This window comes from Typha angustifolia, chromosome 15 (assembly GCF_048772165.1).
Source record: "Typha angustifolia cultivar Huaian chromosome 15, ASM4877216v1, whole genome shotgun sequence".
NCBI lineage: Eukaryota > Viridiplantae > Streptophyta > Magnoliopsida > Poales > Typhaceae > Typha > Typha angustifolia.
Window position 1 is genome coordinate 4,704,376 of NC_133253.1, and position 13,992 is coordinate 4,718,367.

At 37.2% G+C, this 13,992-nt stretch overlaps 3 protein-coding genes across 3 annotated transcripts; all 3 read left to right on the forward strand.

Annotated features, from left to right (window-relative positions):
* Positions 1-654: 654 nt before the first annotated feature.
* LOC140777159 (uncharacterized) lies at positions 655-5,510 on the forward strand. The gene is made up of 9 exons (XM_073121085.1): positions 655-892; positions 971-1,036; positions 1,122-1,227; positions 3,362-3,404; positions 3,513-3,585; positions 3,794-3,881; positions 4,917-4,973; positions 5,066-5,144; positions 5,320-5,510. The coding sequence occupies exons 1-9, from the start codon at positions 822-824 to the stop codon at positions 5,331-5,333; spliced, it is 597 nt and encodes a 198-aa protein (XP_072977186.1). The 5' UTR covers positions 655-821; the 3' UTR covers positions 5,334-5,510.
* Positions 5,511-7,026: 1,516 nt separating this feature from the next.
* Positions 7,027-9,195, forward strand: LOC140778162 (large ribosomal subunit protein eL37x-like). The gene is made up of 4 exons (XM_073122742.1): positions 7,027-7,179; positions 7,259-7,394; positions 8,529-8,630; positions 8,932-9,195. The coding sequence occupies exons 1-4, from the start codon at positions 7,177-7,179 to the stop codon at positions 8,979-8,981; spliced, it is 291 nt and encodes a 96-aa protein (XP_072978843.1). The 5' UTR covers positions 7,027-7,176; the 3' UTR covers positions 8,982-9,195.
* A 587-nt stretch (positions 9,196-9,782) lies between these two features.
* Positions 9,783-13,846, forward strand: LOC140779516 (alcohol dehydrogenase class-3). Its single transcript, XM_073124606.1, has 9 exons — positions 9,783-9,951; positions 10,052-10,188; positions 10,735-10,781; positions 10,865-11,190; positions 11,586-11,668; positions 11,767-11,842; positions 12,562-12,719; positions 13,264-13,425; positions 13,506-13,846. Exons 1-9 carry the CDS (start codon positions 9,918-9,920, stop codon positions 13,620-13,622), a joined length of 1,140 nt encoding a protein of 379 aa, XP_072980707.1. The 5' UTR covers positions 9,783-9,917; the 3' UTR covers positions 13,623-13,846.
* Positions 13,847-13,992: the final 146 nt, after the last annotated feature.

Consider the following 13,992-nt stretch of genomic DNA (forward strand, 5'->3'; position numbering starts at 1 on the left):
TGGATCCAATTACTAACGTTGATACAGATCCAATTACTAACATTAGAGTTCAAATAAAGGGATATCCTCTACTTGATTCCGAATCCGAATAAAATGTAATCTGTTTATGGATCCAAATGGATATGTAGATAGGAATATTGCTATGGTATTCAAACTTATGCGGATACATAATCGAGTCAGTCAGGTTGGATATAATCTAACCCATTTTTATCTCTACCAGAGACGTATTCTTTACCATTACTATAGATGTAGGTTATTCACTCATATTTTCTAAGTGTATACTAAGTTTTTAGCTAACAGATATAATCATTAAATTTGAGTTCTAAGTTATTGTGCGATTAAATAATTATTCATAACTAAGCCGATACAATATATTGAGCCATTAAATTAAACCGAATGGAGCGGTCAAGCTAAACTACCGGTAACCAAATAATTTGCCTAACAATAGAATTTGGTCAGTGAGTGTTTTATGAAATTTTTTTGGCGCTATGATGCGGATGTAATGAGATGCATTTTTTTTTTACTATATGTTATGTTGGTTGACAATTGATTGCAAATATTAGTTTTTTAGTATTTATTGGCATATACTTGTAGCTATACATGTATCTCTTTCCGTATATCTGTATTCGTATTGCTGTATTCCGTATTCCGAATCCATATTCGTGCTTCACTGCTTGGTTCTTTTGAGGCGGCGTCGTCTTGTCTCGTCCTCGTCGGTCTCTACTTCTTACTCCTCCCTTGTCTTTCAATTCTAGTTTTCTCGTGCTGCTCTCAAATCCAACGTAGAAATCGGGGAGAAGATTCGGTAAGGTTTCACATCGATGGGAAGGGCCAAGAAGACCCCAAAGTTTGCTGTCGTTAAGAAGCTCGTGAGCTCCAAAACCCTAAAAAAGTGAGTTTCCTTTCGTCTCCTCCTGTCCTCTTTTCCTCGTCCAATGTGATTAAGCTTCAGGATCATCGTATCTCACAGGTATAAGGAGGAGGTCCTGAACCCTAAGAAGAAAGATCTCGAGAAGGAGAAGCTCCCCCGTAATGCGTGAGTATTCTTTGTTATGTCGCCCTCTTCTCATCGCTTTGCTTCGATTTATCGCTTGCGTCTAACAGTTCGGTTGGTTTTTTAGGCCGGCCGTCTCTTCGGCGCTCTTCTTCAAGTACAACACTGCTCTAGGACCGCCTTATATGGTTATCGTGGATACCAACTTTATCAACTTCTCCATCCAGAATAAGGCGAGTTTTGATAAACAAATTTGTGCTTCTGTTAACTTCTGTATCGATGATTTGATATATCTAGGATAGACTAATATTAGGTGCAAAAAAGTTGAAAAGTTATTGCGGAGATTACTTGGTATAGTGAAATACAATTATTAGCTGTCGGTTTCATGAACCATCACGGTTTTGGGAAGAAGATATCTTAACTTTTCTTTCTTCTGTTTCTTAGAGGTTTGTATTGGGGAGGGCTAACCATAACAAGGTCCATCTCTGTATTGGCAGTGATTTGCAAAAATAACTAAATTCATGAACCCAGACAAACAAAAGGATGATATCTTCTGATTGTATAATCTTAAGATGGCTCGAAATTCGACTTGGCGGCTAATCTATCTTCTGTATCTCTATTCATGCGGATAGTGATTCTGATCAAGTTTAATCAGGTTGGCTACCTTCTCAGTGACTATGTAGTGCACTGTGTTGTCTGTTATGTGCTAAGTAGAATTTTTCATCTTTAGTTCTTGCATATTCTACTCAGTCATTCCTTTCCTATTTCAGGCCCTATAATGTCTTCACGGTAGATGAATGACTAGTTGCGGCAAATTTATTAGCCTTATAGTTTCTGTAGTATTAAGGCATCTGTTATACAGGCTTTGAGCGATAGGAGGTGCTATTAGCATTTAATGATTACCAGATGTGCACCTTTTGAACTTTATAGTTTAAGGGAGAAACAATCGGCAGTTCAGCATGCTGTGTGGTTGTATTTTTAAACTGATTCTTTTGTTGGAAATTAGACCCTACTAATAGTTTTGTAATGTTATTTTTTTCATGCACTGACTGCTATAAATTATAATCGCGTTAAAGGTGTACTGCGCATGAGTTCGTTACTTCATTAATAATTTTAGGAAGGTTTCACTTAGTGTGATGCTAAGGTTTTCTCTTTTTTTGCATCGAACTGGTTAATTTTTTTGGCTCACACTATGTAAAGAACCTCCCCCACAATGGAGATAAGGCTGCATCTGACTTGCTTGCCCAAGTGCATTAGGATGCTGTTTTTTCTACAAGTTGGTTTTGTTTTCTTATAATGTTCTCTTTTCCTGAACATTCTAGACCTTATCACCTGAACTGGGTTATAGAACCAAGCAACTAATGGCTTCTTCTCAGAAATTATAATGTATAATAAAGTGGGCAGATATTTTTTTTTCAGTTGCTATAGTTGTTTATTTTTTGTATAATTTATGGGAGCAGAGCAGTATACGACAAATTTAAAATAGTTGAGTTAAACCAATGATGATACCCAGTTGTAACATATGTAGTAATCAGTTTACTGATAAAGAGATCTAATGTGAACTGAACCAGATGACTGGGAAATGAGAAGTGTTTTTGTTAATCTTTGGTGTTTCTCCCTTAACAAATAAAGTCTCTGGACAACAAGTGTATTACTACATTACATTATTTGAAGTTGGGTAACATAATAAGATAATCTTAAATCAAGAAGATCTTTACATATTATCAAAGATCTTAAAAGAATTTGCATGCAAGTTAGGTGAGAAATCTGAAGAAAGCAAGTGTTTGATAATCCCTTCTTGTAAGAGGTCGAATCAGAATCAGCATTGGCTTCTTAAAACTGAACTCAGTTGGGGAATTTTTTTTTCATGGGTTGGCTGCTGCTTCATTTTGTCTGGAGATTGGCAGTATCTTATTTACATGAGTTTGTCTATAACATTCTTCTTATGATTTATTGGTCTTGGAGGGCTTTCTTTGATGTGTTGTCGACCAATATGAGTATACATATTTGTTCAAAGAATACAAATATACATTATATATAATAGAACTGTCAAGTTGTTACATGAGTTCCATAGTACCAAATTTAGCAAGACTCTTCAGTAAGCTAGTAGAACTCGATTTGAATAATAGCTGATGCAACCTTTTCTTTTAATTTAAGAAGACATGAAGATCAAAGAATTTATCTGACAACAAATTTTATTTTTTAGATTCTGATTACTTAGTAAAAGTCTAAGAAGTATTGAAAATTAATGATTCCTTTCATGCTTGAAGCACTGCTAACGTTTTGAGAGCTAACTGTAAGAATGATTCTTTCTTTGCTTTACAAAGTTGATTTTATATGGCTTATATTTCTTTCCTTTTTATGCAGTTGGATCTGGAGAAAGGAATGATGGACTGCCTGTATGCAAAATGTCAGTAGCTATCATATTATCTTTGATTCTAATTAAACTTACTCTTGCCTGTTTATTCGATCCTTCTCGGTGATGTTGGAATTAACTCCTTGTTATTGGCTTAAAAAGGCACTCCATGTATCACTGACTGTGTCATGGCCGAGCTCGAAAAACTGGGGCAGAAGTACCGTGTGGCTCTAAGGTATCTTACAGTGCAAATGCTTTTTCCTCTATGCAAGTGTAACATGTTTTTTCTTAATATCCATCTGTCAACTTCCTGTTTAATTCTTTCTTTTTTTACCATTTCAACTAATGTTGTCTTCCCTATTATGATGGTTTTAGATATATGTATGGTTTCTAGAATCTGATTGTTTCCCTCCTCTACCTTGTTATCTGTGCTTATATGGCAGGATTGCAAAAGATCCTAGGTTTGAGAGACTACCATGCACACATAAAGGAACATATGCAGATGATTGCATCGTCGAAAGGGTCGCCCAGGTTTTACCCTTTTCTTGTTTATCTGTTTGTGGTCTTATGTTTCATTCAAAACTTCATTTTTACTATATAACAGTATTTATTTTTATTTCTTTTGACTATCATTTGGTTTGTAACAATGGTAAGGCTTGCCCTTGCATTTAAGATGTCGTGATTCAAGACATGAAAATAACCTCTTTGCATAGAGGGTACAACTGCCTATATCTTTCCGCTTAAAACCCCAAATTGGCGGGAGCATTCAAAATTGGTCTGGATCTTTGAGGACACCCTTCTTTGGTTTTTTTGAGATCACGTAGAATTCCATATACAGCTTCTAGTTTTCATAAGGTAGAAACATCCCAACATTATATTTCCAGAGTGACTCGTATGTTTACCTTTTATTCCAAATGAAAGGTTGACGCAACATGCCACAACATTCAAGAATATTTCACTATCTTTGAAACTTTGAAAGTCCAAAAGAAAAACTTACCTTTGTAATATAATTACTGCTGCTGCCCTCATTGTTATCCATTCCCTCTCCTTTTCCTATTTCACTGTGGAATATTTAACACCCATGCTTTCATGTTTTTTTTTTTTTTGTGTGTGTGTGTGTGTGTGTGCACGCATGTATGTATGTGTAAATCTTTTTTCCTGACTGTCACTTATTTTTTGACATCCTGGCCTATGGAGAACCTCCAGTTATTTTGCCCCTCTGCAAGCATCCCTCTTATATAGATATTGACCGCTGATGTGATGGAAGTTAAAGCTATTTTAGGCTATAGTTGTAGTTTATTTTTGTTTATTCCTAATGTTTCAGGGGTGTCTTGTAATAAGATTCTCTTTTTCGTGAACAACATAGATCCTCTCTTCCTTTTCTATTTTTGTCGTCATTGTAATAAATTGTCACATTATAGTATTTAATTAGAGTGGAATAAGTATTAAGTGCTAACATAATAGAAGAATCAAGTTAAGATCCTGGATCACCTTTGATAATTATTTGGGGACCTCCTTTATCAAGTATCTTCTTTTTTCTATCTAAAAGTATCTTTTCTTAAACAGCACAAATGCTACATTGTTGCTACATGTGATAGAGACTTGAAACGAAGGATACGCAAGGTAGGCTGATTAGTTCAATTATACATACTCTTTGAGAACTTTCTGTAATTTTGCCTACAAGACTTAGTATTGTTATATTTTTTGTTTGACAGATTCCTGGGGTGCCTATCATGTATATTACTCAGCATAAATATTCAATAGAACGACTACCTGAAGCAACTCTTGGTGGAGGTAGGCTCGTTCTTTATACTCATTTTATAGGTTTTTCTTGGCTTTACTTTCCAATGATTAGATTGGCTTAATTTACGATAGATTTCTTTTGTCGATTTGCCCTATCTTTTTAGTTAATTACTAGTATTGCATAATGTTTTGCCACATCTGAAATGCATGTCATCTTTTTGTGCAGCTCCAAGATACTGATGATAGATGAGTTTTAGCGAAACGAATTTTGTCAGATCCCGATTCCCGTGTCGGGTTTCCTACTGTAAGACTAGTTTTTTTATTCCCTCCACCATACGGACAGAGCAATTGGTTATCTTCTTGTACTTGGATAAATATGTCACAGGTTTGATAAGGTTTTCCATCTTCTCTTCCAAAGCTTTTTAAAGTGCTCTGGATGCCAGCATCATATGCTGATATTACTGGAGACTCCGTTAAGGATGCTCGGTCCCGAATAACAAACCTGAAAGATTTATACAGTGGATGGTCACAGCAACAATAATATATTCCATGCATAGAAGGCTAGAAGTGCATTTAATCCTCTTTCAGTGACGTCACTGATTCTTGAGTGTAGGAATCGGAAAAAAGAAGTTAGCAAGCAATGGGAAAGAGAAGGAAGCTTTACTCTGAACTTAACTATATATCTGCCGTTTTGCTTATAATTAGCTTTTGAGAGTTCATCTTAAATCCAGCATCCCCTGCTATCACTCCTCTTTTGCATGTATCCTGTAACTCAAGTTAGGAAAGCACTACTACATTTTTCTGTGAGATATAGTATGCTCTATAAAACAACGAAATCAATCCCAGGTACCTGCACCTGTTGACATACAAAAAACATAGATTTTACCTTTTTGCCTCATTGATGCAAAATAGTTGACCAAGTTCGAACAGAAATTCCACTTAAAACGCACATAAATTCAACACGCAAGCACCCCAAACATGATAAGCACACATACGTACGTATGTACGCAGTTTTGTTTGGAAAGGAAAGACGCGCCACCAAACCTACAGTAAGCACGTAAGTTTTCATTCACAGTTCAGGATAACTCAGGATAACTAGAATGAATACCTTAGCTATGCTAAGATGTTTAATTGTTCGACTTTGGTTGTGAGTAGTGCAGCAAGGAAGGTGAGGTTTTTACGTAATCTTCTTATCCTATGGAACACCTCCTTTAGGAGGGGAGGGGGTCTTTCTTCCTCACTCCTCCGATGAGCGTCGTTAGTGAGTGTTATGTGTATCCTTACTGATTCTCCCGGGTTGGTAATTATGATTCTCTAGGCTCAAAATATTTGCCATGTTGTATTTTAGGCTACTGAATCGAAATGAAACCATAAGCTAACTTGAGGCTTCTTGCACCTGTGAATTTACCGTAACTATGTTTCATCTTAAACTGTTGGTGTTCTCGGACTTTAAAACATTTATCTAAGGTAAATGAGGCTCGAGTCAAATAATCGTTGTTCCTATCTGTAACCATAAACTTATTAATGTATACGTAAGAATACTATTATATATATCCTTCTATTTTTCTCCAGCTCTTCTTCGTCGTATATATATTATATCCTAAAAATATATATTCAAATAAGAGGAAATCCTAGTGTTAACTATTTCAGGCCAGTTAATTAAAGAATAATATAATTTATAAATAATATTGCAATTATTTTTTATCCATGACTTATTTCACAACATACTTCATAGGGACATTGTAGAAGTGCTTTTTTCGTAGTAATCACTGTACGTGCTGGCCATACTCCCCGCACTCAAATAGTTATGTCGTTAATTATAAATTAATTATCGGATCATAAATAAGATGACACACGATCCGACCCGTTTTATTTAAAGAGCAAATATAATCACTAATAATCGGATTAGAAAAATTGATCTATGTTATCATCCAAATATGTCCCACGTGCCAAGCACGCTCGAGCGACGAGGTAATTTCACAGGCTGCGTGAGAGGCGGTATATAAGCTCTCCTTCTTCCCTAGGGTTTCGTTCGCCGCTCCTTCTGATCAGAGTAACCAAGCGAAGAGAGGACTGGGCCGAAATGGTAAGTATCTGATCCATCTCCATCCTTCTCTTTTGGAAACCCTAAGGGTCCTGATCTCGGTTTCGTCCACTCCTTGCAGGGGAAGGGCACGGGGAGCTTCGGGAAGAGGAGGAACAAGACCCACACACTATGCGTGAGGTGTGGCCGGAGGAGCTTCCACCTCCAGAAAAGCACCTGTTCTTCGTGCGGTTACCCTGCTGCTCGCATCCGCAAGTGTAAGCGACTCCCATCTCTCTTTTCTTTTCCTTTAGTTTTACTTCAGATTTAGGTGGTATTCTTATGTTTGACATTTTGGGCTTGTTGTAGTCCGACGCTGTTCTTTTGTTGCAATCTATTATGTTTTTTCATTCTAGATGAAGTTAGCGTATTGTTCTATCCTGAAACATTGCTGTAGATTTGTTAAGGCTGTTATTTTTGTGGAGGTTGCCATTTACTGCATTGATCATCAATGGATGCAAAGGTTTGATATCATGGGTTTGAGTAGTGTCAGCCTTTTCAGCTAGTCTATTTTGATTACTGATTGTCTATCATAATTCAGAAAATTTGATATTGGATACTGTAATACTTATAAGTATGCTCTTAAATGTTCCTCTATGCAGCAGTGTTCCTGTGAGATGATTTGATTTCGGCAATCTAGATTAGTTTGTTCGATGTGTTATTAATAGACTGAAAAGAAATACCACTAGTAGGTGCTGTTAAAGTTCTGAAGTTACATGATATCTAGTGATCAAATAGTACCTTATCAAGGACGAGTTGTTGGAGATGTTATGTTTCATGTAAAGTAGGTTATGTCAGCATACCATGAAATAAATTTTTGGGATATTTCATGTTGACCATATAGATATGATCTTTATCAGTCAAGAAAATTGATGCACTTGAATTTTGCTAGTCTTGAATTGTACCATGCTCTTTTGGCTCTTGTTTTTTTTTTTTTTTTTTTTTTTTTTTGAGGAGGTTCTCATGGGTGGCATGCAAATGTCATGAAATAGTTTTGATTTCAGTTTTTTGTATTAGTCAATATATAAGTCTCATAGTTATTTTGCCAAGTTGTGTACCCATAGGGACTGGATGTATATGCCACTGTACTGCTTAGTTTTTGAAGAGACCATGTATTTGCTCAACCTTGTAGGTTGTCGAATGACTTGGAACTGACAATTGGATGCACATGCTTGATGTTTGGAAATTTTTTATTGTAATATATTGCATGACAATACGCTATCCACAGTTAACAGCGGGAAATGTTGTACTTAGGGTTTGCTGCGTAGCTGTTTTTTTTTTCTTCCATCTACTTTAGTTTAATCTTTCTATGACCTTGCATCTGATTTACTATACCCTAAATGTTGAGTCAGATAACTGGAGTGTGAAGGCCATCAGGAGGAAGACCACTGGCACTGGAAGGATGAGGTATCTTCGTCATGTACCTCGAAGATTCAAGAGCAACTTCAGAGAAGGTATTGGTCACACGTTTTCCTAATAAATTGGCTTTTCTTTTGTTGGTCTCAATACCAGAACATGTTTAATCCATTGAGAAACTTCGGTCTGTGATGGAGATTTATTTATTGAATTGATGTATTGCAGCTTTGACTTCTTAGTTGTTACTGTCAAAATTTGTCTGGTATTAATGGTTTTGTATGCAGTGTAAGCATGATCGTTTGCTTGATTAATGGTGGTGTCGATGCGACATGTGTTCTTATTTGGAAGAGAATTCATCATAGAACAAAATTGTGATTTTCCTTTTGCCACTTCTTGCAGGAACTGAGGCTGCACCGAGAAAGAAAGGCGCTGCTGCTGCTGCAAATTAAGCATTCACATTGTTAGCAATTGTGCCACCTTGGACTTGGCATCAAGCAGAGCATCATCTTGGTTGTATCAGTCTGGATTGTTTCTTGCTGAGTTAGGTTGAGAGAGAGCATACTTTGATTCTGTCATTGTGCAACTTTATTCTGGCATTTGAATTTTGTTTTGTCATTGAATTCTGTTCATCCGAAATGAGGAGAAAATTTTGGACTTCCAGTTTGAACAGGCCCAGTCTACCATATGATTGATACACGCATGAGCTGCAATTTTCTTCAGTTGCAAACTTAATCTTGGCTAGTGTCATCATAGCATATTTCTGCACTGCCAAATATAAGCGGTCGGCGACTGAAGGCAGTGTGATCAGTATTGTTCTTTTATTCACACGTGAGGGACAAGCCCCTATTTTAAGCCTCAAATAATTTTTTGGAGTCTCGTGACCTATCCAATGATCGAAACAGGATTTTATAGAGGGCTTACCTTGTTTATTTACTTGAAAATAATATTAACAATATATTATTTCTTTGGTTCAAGAACCCAACATGCCCCGCTGTTCAATTGATCTACAGTCCGAAGTTACCACATAGATTCCAGTTAGCTTATTAATTTGTTCATTGTATCTATTGAGGATACCTAATCTTCTTATCCTATCGCCCCGTAGGGGCGTAATCTTCCTAATGATCTGGGAAAAAGAAGACGACAGCCCACGAGGTCTTGGATTGCCTCCTGTGGTCCTATAAATTATTAGTTCCTTATTACACGATAATCATATCACGAACCAGGGCCGCTCAGTGGCCGACTCCACATACCACTCACCGGGTGTGACCAGATCCCAAAGATCCCCCTTATTATATCCTCTGCTGCTCTATCTACCCAGGGCTCATAGTCATTGAGTGAGAAGAAATATAGAAGTAGAGGAACTGCGACGGCATTCCTCTGTGCTAATGGCGACTCAGGGTCAGGTCATCTCTTGCAAAGGTAACGAAGTTCTCTTCTAGGCTTTCTTGGCTCTCTTTGTCTGATCTCTTATACGATGGGATTTTTCTTCTTCTTCTCCTTTTTGATTGGAAATGAGAAGCTGCGGTGGCGTGGGAGGCGAACAAGCCGCTGGTTATCGAGGATGTGCAGGTGGCGCCGCCTCAGGCCGGCGAGGTCAGGATCAAGGTCCTCTACACCGCTTTATGCCACACCGATGCTTATACTTGGAGCGGCAAGGTATGGCCATCATATTGTTCCGTTATTCTTGAAATTTTTATTGGTTTATTCTATTTATTTCTTTAGTAGTCATATGTGTCGCTTAGTTGAGATCCAAGTAGTGGTAGCATTTTGCCTTTGAGATGACAGATGTATATGTGAACACCGATCCACTCGCTTAGCAGGAACATTATGAGGTTAGTTGTTTACAATTGCTTTCAGAATATTTGGTTGATTGACTCAACCGTCAATTTGAATCATTAGGCCATATTTAAATCGGTTTGTTGGGAAGATCCTGTCAACACTTATTTTAGGTAAAAAAGAACCATGTACGCCTTCTACTTTTTTTTTGTTGGTATATTCTACTTGACTCTCTACATTTTTTTTTTCAATAGGAATATTATATGATCTATTGCTTATTAAATGTTGTGTTATTGAAATGATAAGACTATTGAATAGTCAATATATACAATTTTGGACCAGCATGTAGTATGCATCATTTGTTGCTTAAGGTTTATTTTCCTTGTGCTCATGCTTATATCTGAAGCAACACTTTTGGTCTTGCAGGATCCGGAGGGTCTCTTTCCTTGCATTCTTGGCCATGAGGCTGCAGGGTATGCACAAATTAGATAATGTAGATTTAACAGTTCTTTAAGTAATATAACCGAGTGATCTCTCATGCAATTTATGTGTGCAGGATTGTTGAAAGTGTTGGTGAAGGTGTAACTGAGGTTCAGCCCGGAGATCATGTCATACCTTGTTACCAAGCAGAGTGTAGAGAATGTAAGTTCTGTAAATCAGGAAAGACAAATCTCTGCGGTAAAGTCCGTGCAGCTACTGGTGTTGGTGTTATGATGAATGACCGCAAGAGTCGCTTCTCCATAAATGGGACTCCAATCTACCATTTCATGGGAACATCAACATTCAGCCAATACACAGTTGTACATGATGTTAGCGTTGCAAAAATAAATCCTCAGGCTCCTTTGGAGAAAGTCTGTTTGCTTGGTTGTGGTGTTCCTACAGGTAAACTTTTATCATGTGGATACTATAATTGCTAATTTGATTCTATATATTCATGCTAACCTGCCTCAATTTGAAAAAAAATTCAGGCCTCCGAGCAACATATATAAAAAGTCATTCATTTAATAATTTCTTAGCCAATTAATCACTTCCAAACTTTAATTTTGTGGTCTACATATTTATTCAAACCATTAGTATCTTACGACAAATGTAGTTCATGGTTTTATTAGATAGATCACGTGATTTCTTGCCGGTTGATTGGATTAGTCAATCAACCAGTCTTTCATTTTTGTTACTGACACAGGTACAAATTTGTACCACAGAACATTTTTGCAGTGTACATTAATATCTGTGATTTTCTGTTCCTAAACTGATATTGCAAGTTACTGTTTCTTTAGGTCTTGGAGCAGTGTGGAATACAGCAAAGGTGGAAGCAGGTTCCATTGTTGCAATTTTTGGCCTTGGTACCGTTGGACTTGCAGTAAGTTAACTATTTGACATATTTTTGTTGCACGGTATTTATTGTAAATTTGTAAAATTGACCATGCGTTGGTAGTTAAGAAAAAACATTTCTTGTAGGTTGCAGAGGGAGCAAAGTCTGCCGGCGCCTCTCGTATTATTGGTATAGATATTGACAGCAAAAAGTTTGATACTGGTATGCCTTGCACTTGAGAAAGATAGTTTATGATAGCTACACTTTTAATATTAAATTTGTTTAGTGTATTCTTTCAAGAGAATTCTGGTGCCATTCTGTAAGGAAATCTTTGTATAAGTTATACCTATGGAAAAGTAAGTTGCACCATTTTATTTCTTGTAGTACGCTAAAAGGAGGCTCTTTAACCAAATAAGCTAACAATATTGAAATGTTGAATACATGCTTCTTTTTTGTTGTCTTTTTGAAAATTATGTTGTATTCAAGATCTATCGGCCTGAGATACTAATTTTTATTTCACATTGACCAATTGTGTATTCTGTCATCCTTTTCTCCCCTCATTCATACATGTTAAAAAGTTCTCTAGGCTGCTTTATGAGATCTTTATGTCTTAGCGGGACAACACCTTCATGCGAAGCACAGAGACAGACACCAAATTGTGGGACATAGGGCATGATGTCTTTTATGCTATGGAACACAGAATATATTGACAGAGTACATTATGACTGGCTATATTCTGCTAGGGTCTGCACAACATAAATAGTTGGTACTCTGAATCTCTATTTGGAAGCTTCATTTCTCTGCTACCTTTAAGTAAGAAGAAGGAAACAAATATAACCTCGACTTGGGAATTTACATTTTGCAAGCACTGTCCTCGAGGCTTTTGTTACTTCATACAAACTGGATTCCTGATGCCATTTTATAATGCATCATATTCACAGCGAAGAACTTTGGAGCTACTGAGTTTGTGAATCCAAAAGACTATGACAAGCCGATACAGCAGGTCATCGTGGATCTCACTGATGGTGGTGTTGATTACAGTTTTGAATGTATCGGTAATGTTAGTGTTATGAGGGCAGCCTTAGAATGTTGCCACAAGGTGAGTTATTCCTTTGATATTTCTTTTGTCACTTTTGTGCTTTGACGTGTCAGGATCTAAAACTGCTAGTCTGTGTTGGATGATGGAGAACAAATTTATTGACACAGAATTTATGCCATCTAAGTTGAGCAGCATTGCTTAAGTGCTGCTATTCATTTTATTAATGAACTCGATCTTAACAGTGTTGTCTGAGAACATGATTCATGTCTGCCTGTGCCTGATAAACTAATCTCTGTAGTCTTCAAAAAGTCTATTTTAGATTGTTCTTATGAAAATTGTTACTGTAACTTCTGTCAGCTTCATGAAGAATGACCTTCTTTAGGGGCTTGAAGATCTTTCCCTCTTCCCCTAGATTCTAAGACTTAAGTGAGAAAGTAAATCAATTTCCATATTTATTGTCTAACATGGTCAAATTTCCATAGTATCCCCAAAGTTGTAGGATGATATTTTTCCTTATGATAGTTACTAATTGTTATTTAAATGATTTGTTATCTCCTTGTAGAACTACCCTAAGTTCCTTCTCCACTGTACTTTGGCTCTATAGGGTTGGGGGACCTCAGTCATTGTTGGTGTCGCAGCTTCTGGCCAGGAGATATCAACTCGGCCTTTCCAGCTTGTAACTGGCCGTGTCTGGAAGGGAACTGCTTTTGGCGGCTTCAAGAGCCGTTCTCAAGTTCCATGGCTTGTTGACAAGTACATGAATAAGGTACTCCTCACATTTATTTATCTTCACATTAACTAGTTTCTCATTGTTGGTCTCAATTGAGGACACAATTACTGCTCCAGGAAATCAAGGTGGACGAGTACATTACCCACACCATGACCCTAGAAGAGATAAACCAAGCATTTGATCTAATGCATGAAGGAGTTTGCCTCCGCTGTGTGCTTTCACTGCACGAGTAAGGCAATCTCTCTGGCAATGTGGACGACTCGATCTGCTGACATGTTTATTCAACTTCAATGAGGGATCCTTCTGCTTGTCCTTACGGATGTGGTCTGCGAACCATCTAAGTGAGCTTGATGAAACGGTGATGCATATTCTAATAATGATTGGATACCCGTATCTGCTTTTGTATGTTTTGCTTGCAAGTTTCTTAATCTACCTGAAGACTTTTGCTTGGATGCTACTGCTGGATAGAACCCTGTACCATGTTTGCGTCTTGGGAGTCTTGGTATCTTCTCTCCATCATTCTAGTTTCATCTATGGTGACTATGTTGGACATTAAGTTGAATGGTAGTAATATATTCTAGTCACTTCTCACATCTGATGATC